The 7,500-nt window shown below is 38.1% G+C and overlaps 1 protein-coding gene across 1 annotated transcript in view; it reads left to right on the top strand.

The window, feature by feature from the left end:
* The first annotated feature begins 108 nt into the window (after nucleotides 1-108).
* Nucleotides 109-7,500, top strand: part of LOC137635992 (putative leucine-rich repeat-containing protein DDB_G0290503) — a 7,626-nt gene continuing 234 nt past the window's right edge. Inside the window, exon 1 of the mRNA XM_068368447.1 lies at nucleotides 109-7,500. This exon is cut by the window's right edge and continues 234 nt beyond it. Within this exon, the coding sequence (XP_068224548.1) occupies nucleotides 109-7,500 (7,392 nt within the window).

A 7,500-nucleotide genomic window follows, 5' to 3' on the forward strand; every position in this document is an offset into this window, starting at 1 on the left:
ACCACATTTCGAATAAGCAAATACTTTCAAGCTCCCGCCGACATTTTCTAAAACTAAAGGTGAATCATCACACTAGTAAAGTACATAGAAATTATGTTTACAATCGCAATGTTAACTGTTATTGGTTGGGAGTTATTCAAATCTATGACAACGGATATGTGTTATTGGTCTGGAAACCCAGAGGAGGCTGACATTTTCATTGAAATTGAAAGAATACCAGCAGCTATCCAGGAGGTTCCGGCAACGGAGCAGATGCTTACATTCGGAAGTCCCCTTTCCCTTATGCAAGTAGGTGCAGGCGCGGCGGCTACAGGCCTTATGATGTTTGGACTTATGATGTTTGGATACCGTAAGTATAAGGCCCATTTGAAAGGCGAAATCGATTCGCTAAATGATGCCCTTGAGGACAGAGATAAGGAGATCGCTTCTCTGCAAAGGGTAAATCTGGAAAGGGAAGGCAAAATTTCTTCTCTGAATGATGCCCTTGAGGACAGAGATAAGGAGAACGCTTCTCTGCAAAGGGTAAATCTGGAAAGGGAAGGCAAAATTTCTTCTCTGAATGATGCCCTTGAGGACAGAGATAAGGAGAACGCTTCTCTGCAAAGGGTAAATCTGGAAAGGGAAGGCAAAATTTCTTCTCTGAATGATGCCCTTGAGGACAGAGATAAGGAGAACGCTTCTCTGCAAAGGGTAAATCTGGAAAGGGAAGGCAAAATTTCTTCTCTGAATGATGCCCTTGAGGACAGAGATAAGGAGAACGCTTCTCTGCAAAGGGTAAATCTGGAAAGGGAAGGCAAAATTTCTTCTCTGAATGATGCCCTTGAGAGCAGAGATAAGGAGAACGCTTCTCTGCAAAGGGTAAATCTGGAAAGGGAAGGCAAAATTTCTTCTCTGAATGATGCCCTTGAGGACAGAGATAAGGAGAACGCTTCTCTGCAAAGGGTAAATCTGGAAAGGGAAGGCAAAATTTCTTCTCTGAATGATGCCCTTGAGGACAGAGATAAGGAGAACGCTTCTCTGCAAAGGGTAAATCTGGAAAGGGAAGGCAAAATTTCTTCTCTGAATGATGCCCTTGAGGACAGAGATAAGGAGAACGCTTCTCTGCAAAGGGTAAATCTGGAAAGGGAAGGCAAAATTTCTTCTCTGAATGATGCCCTTGAGGACAGAGATAAGGAGATCGCTTCTCTGCAAAGGGTAAATCTGGAAAGGGAAGGCAAAATTTCTTCTCTGAATGATGCCCTTGAGAGCAGAGATAAGGAGATCGCTTCTCTGCAAAGGGTAAATCTGGAAAGGGAAGGCAAAATTTCTTCTCTGAATGATGCCCTTGAGAGCAGAGATAAGGAGATCGCTTCTCTGCAAAGGGTAAATCTGGAAAGGGAAGGCAAAATATCTTCTCTGAATGATGCCCTTGAGGACAGATATAAGGAGATCGCTTCTCTGCAAAGGGTAAATCTGGAAAGAGAAGAGGAAATTTCTTCTCTGAATGATGCCCTTGAGGACAGAGATAAGGAGATCTCTTCTCTGAAAAGGACAAATCTGAAGAAAGAAAGGGAACTTCTAGAGATGGAAGAACGTCTTAGGGAACAAGAAAATAACAGGATTATTCAGCAGACTGTAGAAGCAGCTCTGAATACCCAGATAGCCGAGCTTGCATTAGAGGCTCATGGTTTACTACAAGCTCTCAATGGGAAAACTTTTTTGATTGATAAACTTGAGAAGCAGCAGGAATTACTACAGGAACAGGTGATTGCAGCAAACGCTGAAAATGCTGCATTGAGAGAGCTAGCCACTGACCAAAAGGAACAATTGGTAAAGAAAGAGGAAGAATTTTCAAAGTTGGAAACAGTAATCGAGGAAAAAAACAAACAATTGGAAGAAGATCAACTAGAAATAGAAGATTTTGAACGACAAGCAAAATTAGCAGCTGATAGAGAGAAGATCTTACAAGACGAAATTCAGTGTCTAAGAGGTAAAGTACAGGTGATGAATGAAGTACTTGATGACTTGAAAAAGAGAAATTTAGACAATTATAAAGTCACACAAGAACTAAAATTGTTGCTTAATGAGGCCAAAAAAGATCTCAACATACTTGAGGTAGAAAATGCAGCCAAAGTGGAGGAGCTGGAAGGTAAAAACTCTTCACTTCATGAGCAAGTCCTAAATCTAGAACAACAAAAGGCTGATATACAACAGGAAAAGGAATTGGTTGGAATTCAACTCCAGGAAATAGAAGCAGCTTTGAATACCCAGATAGCCGAGCTTGCATTAGAGGCAAATGGGTTACTACAAGCTCTCAATGGGAAAACTATTTTGATTGATAAACTTGAGAAGCAGCAGGAATTACTACAGGAAAAGGTGATTGCAGCAGATGCTGAAAATGTTGAATTGAGAGAGCTAGCCACTGACCAAAAGGAACAATTGGTAAAGAAAGAGGAAGAATTTTCAAAGTTGGAAACAGTAATCGAGGAAAAAAACAAACAATTGGAAGAAGATCAACTAGAAATAGAAGATTTTGAACGACAAGCAAAATTAGCAGCTGATAGAGAGAAGATCTTACAAGACGAAATTCAGTGTCTAAGAGGTAAAGTACAGGTGATGAATGAAGTACTTGATGACTTGAAAAAGAGAAATTTAGACAATTATAAAGTCACACAAGAACTAAAATTGTTGCTTAATGAGGCCAAAAAAGATCTCAACATACTTGAGGTAGAAAATGCAGCCAAAGTGGAGGAGCTGGAAGGTAAAAACTCTTCACTTCATGAGCAAGTCCTAAATCTAGAACAACAAAAGGCTGATATACAACAGGAAAAGGAATTGGTTGGAATTCAACTCCAGGAAATAGAAGCAGCTTTGAATACCCAGATAGCCGAGCTTGCATTAGAGGCAAATGGGTTACTACAAGCTCTCAATGGGAAAACTATTTTGATTGATAAACTTGAGAAGCAGCAGGAATTACTACAGGAAAAGGTGATTGCAGCAGATGCTGAAAATGTTGAATTGAGAGAGCTAGCCACTGACCAAAAGGAACAATTGGTAAAGAAAGAGGAAGAATTTTCAAAGTTGGAAACAGTAATCGAGGAAAAAAACAAACAATTGGAAGAAGATCAACTAGAAATAGAAGATTTTGAACGACAAGCAAAATTAGCAGCTGATAGAGAGAAGATCTTACAAGACGAAATTCAGTGTCTAAGAGGTAAAGTACAGGTGATGAATGAAGTACTTGATGACTTGAAAAAGAGAAATTTAGACAATTATAAAGTCACACAAGAACTAAAATTGTTGCTTAATGAGGCCAAAAAAGATCTCAACATACTTGAGGTAGAAAATGCAGCCAAAGTGGAGGAGCTGGAAGGTAAAAACTCTTCACTTCATGAGCAAGTCCTAAATCTAGAACAACAAAAGGCTGATATACAACAGGAAAAGGAATTGGTTGGAATTCAACTCCAGGAAATAGAAGCAGCTTTGAATACCCAGATAGCCGAGCTTGCATTAGAGGCAAATGGGTTACTACAAGCTCTCAATGGGAAAACTATTTTGATTGATAAACTTGAGAAGCAGCAGGAATTACTACAGGAAAAGGTGATTGCAGCAGATGCTGAAAATGTTGAATTGAGAGAGCTAGCCACTGACCAAAAGGAACAATTGGTAAAGAAAGAGGAAGAATTTTCAAAGTTGGAAACAGTAATCGAGGAAAAAAACAAACAATTGGAAGAAGATCAACTAGAAATAGAAGATTTTGAACGACAAGCAAAATTAGCAGCTGATAGAGAGAAGATCTTACAAGACGAAATTCAGTGTCTAAGAGGTAAAGTACAGGTGATGAATGAAGTACTTGATGACTTGAAAAAGAGAAATTTAGACAATTATAAAGTCACACAAGAACTAAAATTGTTGCTTAATGAGGCCAAAAAAGATCTCAACATACTTGAGGTAGAAAATGCAGCCAAAGTGGAGGAGCTGGAAGGTAAAAACTCTTCACTTCATGAGCAAGTCCTAAATCTAGAACAACAAAAGGCTGATATACAACAGGAAAAGGAATTGGTTGGAATTCAACTCCAGGAAATAGAAGCAGCTTTGAATACCCAGATAGCCGAGCTTGCATTAGAGGCAAATGGGTTACTACAAGCTCTCAATGGGAAAACTATTTTGATTGATAAACTTGAGAAGCAGCAGGAATTACTACAGGAAAAGGTGATTGCAGCAGATGCTGAAAATGTTGAATTGAGAGAGCTAGCCACTGACCAAAAGGAACAATTGGTAAAGAAAGAGGAAGAATTTTCAAAGTTGGAAACAGTAATCGAGGAAAAAAACAAACAATTGGAAGAAGATCAACTAGAAATAGAAGATTTTGAACGACAAGCAAAATTAGCAGCTGATAGAGAGAAGATCTTACAAGACGAAATTCAGTGTCTAAGAGGTAAAGTACAGGTGATGAATGAAGTACTTGATGACTTGAAAAAGAGAAATTTAGACAATTATAAAGTCACACAAGAACTAAAATTGTTGCTTAATGAGGCCAAAAAAGATCTCAACATACTTGAGGTAGAAAATGCGGCCAAAGTGGAGGAGCTGGAAGGTAAAAACTCTTCACTTCATGAGCAAGTCCTAAATCTAGAACAACAAAAGGCTGATATACAACAGGAAAAGGAATTGGTTGGAATTCAACTCCAGGAAATAGAAGCAGCTTTGAATACCCAGATAGCCGAGCTTGCATTAGAGGCAAATGGGTTACTACAAGCTCTCAATGGGAAAACTATTTTGATTGATAAACTTGAGAAGCAGCAGGAATTACTACAGGAAAAGGTGATTGCAGCAGATGCTGAAAATGTTGAATTGAGAGAGCTAGCCACTGACCAAAAGGAACAATTGGTAAAGAAAGAGGAAGAATTTTCAAAGTTGGAAACAGTAATCGAGGAAAAAAACAAACAATTGGAAGAAGATCAACTAGAAATAGAAGATTTTGAACGACAAGCAAAATTAGCAGCTGATAGAGAGAAGATCTTACAAGACGAAATTCAGTGTCTAAGAGGTAAAGTACAGGTGATGAATGAAGTACTTGATGACTTGAAAAAGAGAAATTTAGACAATTATAAAGTCACACAAGAACTAAAATTGTTGCTTAATGAGGCCAAAAAAGATCTCAACATACTTGAGGTAGAAAATGCAGCCAAAGTGGAGGAGCTGGAAGGTAAAAACTCTTCACTTCATGAGCAAGTCCTAAATCTAGAACAACAAAAGGCTGATATACAACAGGAAAAGGAATTGGTTGGAATTCAACTCCAGGAAATAGAAGCAGCTTTGAATACCCAGATAGCCGAGCTTGCATTAGAGGCAAATGGGTTACTACAAGCTCTCAATGGGAAAACTATTTTGATTGATAAACTTGAGAAGCAGCAGGAATTACTACAGGAAAAGGTGATTGCAGCAGATGCTGAAAATGTTGAATTGAGAGAGCTAGCCACTGACCAAAAGGAACAATTGGTAAAGAAAGAGGAAGAATTTTCAAAGTTGGAAACAGTAATCGAGGAAAAAAACAAACAATTGGAAGAAGATCAACTAGAAATAGAAGATTTTGAACGACAAGCAAAATTAGCAGCTGATAGAGAGAAGATCTTACAAGACGAAATTCAGTGTCTAAGAGGTAAAGTACAGGTGATGAATGAAGTACTTGATGACTTGAAAAAGAGAAATTTAGACAATTATAAAGTCACACAAGAACTAAAATTGTTGCTTAATGAGGCCAAAAAAGATCTCAACATACTTGAGGTAGAAAATGCAGCCAAAGTGGAGGAGCTGGAAGGTAAAAACTCTTCACTTCATGAGCAAGTCCTAAATCTAGAACAACAAAAGGCTGATATACAACAGGAAAAGGAATTGGTTGGAATTCAACTCCAGGAAATAGAAGCAGCTTTGAATACCCAGATAGCCGAGCTTGCATTAGAGGCAAATGGGTTACTACAAGCTCTCAATGGGAAAACTATTTTGATTGATAAACTTGAGAAGCAGCAGGAATTACTACAGGAAAAGGTGATTGCAGCAGATGCTGAAAATGTTGAATTGAGAGAGCTAGCCACTGACCAAAAGGAACAATTGGTAAAGAAAGAGGAAGAATTTTCAAAGTTGGAAACAGTAATCGAGGAAAAAAACAAACAATTGGAAGAAGATCAACTAGAAATAGAAGATTTTGAACGACAAGCAAAATTAGCAGCTGATAGAGAGAAGATCTTACAAGACGAAATTCAGTGTCTAAGAGGTAAAGTACAGGTGATGAATGAAGTACTTGATGACTTGAAAAAGAGAAATTTAGACAATTATAAAGTCACACAAGAACTAAAATTGTTGCTTAATGAGGCCAAAAAAGATCTCAACATACTTGAGGTAGAAAATGCAGCCAAAGTGGAGGAGCTGGAAGGTAAAAACTCTTCACTTCATGAGCAAGTCCTAAATCTAGAACAACAAAAGGCTGATATACAACAGGAAAAGGAATTGGTTGGAATTCAACTCCAGGAAATAGAAGCAGCTTTGAATACCCAGATAGCCGAGCTTGCATTAGAGGCAAATGGGTTACTACAAGCTCTCAATGGGAAAACTATTTTGATTGATAAACTTGAGAAGCAGCAGGAATTACTACAGGAAAAGGTGATTGCAGCAGATGCTGAAAATGTTGAATTGAGAGAGCTAGCCACTGACCAAAAGGAACAATTGGTAAAGAAAGAGGAAGAATTTTCAAAGTTGGAAACAGTAATCGAGGAAAAAAACAAACAATTGGAAGAAGATCAACTAGAAATAGAAGATTTTGAACGACAAGCAAAATTAGCAGCTGATAGAGAGAAGATCTTACAAGACGAAATTCAGTGTCTAAGAGGTAAAGTACAGGTGATGAATGAAGTACTTGATGACTTGAAAAAGAGAAATTTAGACAATTATAAAGTCACACAAGAACTAAAATTGTTGCTTAATGAGGCCAAAAAAGATCTCAACATACTTGAGGTAGAAAATGCAGCCAAAGTGGAGGAGCTGGAAGGTAAAAACTCTTCACTTCATGATCAAGTCCTAAATCTAGAACAACAAAAGGCTGATATACAACAGGAAAAGGAATTGGTTGGAATTCAACTCCAGGAAATAGAAGCAGCTTTGAATACCCAGATAGCCGAGCTTGCATTAGAGGCAAATGGGTTACTACAAGCTCTCAATGGGAAAACTATTTTGATTGATAAACTTGAGAAGCAGCAGGAATTACTACAGGAAAAGGTGATTGCAGCAGATGCTGAAAATGTTGAATTGAGAGAGCTAGCCACTGACCAAAAGGAACAATTGGTAAAGAAAGAGGAAGAATTTTCAAAGTTGGAAACAGTAATCGAGGAAAAAAACAAACAATTGGAAGAAGATCAACTAGAAATAGAAGATTTTGAACGACAAGCAAAATTAGCAGCTGATAGAGAGAAGATCTTACAAGACGAAATTCAGTGTCTAAGAGCTATTGCACAGGTGATGAGTCAA

Source organism: Palaemon carinicauda, unplaced genomic scaffold (assembly GCF_036898095.1).
Source record: "Palaemon carinicauda isolate YSFRI2023 unplaced genomic scaffold, ASM3689809v2 scaffold2085, whole genome shotgun sequence".
Lineage (NCBI taxonomy): Eukaryota > Metazoa > Arthropoda > Malacostraca > Decapoda > Palaemonidae > Palaemon > Palaemon carinicauda.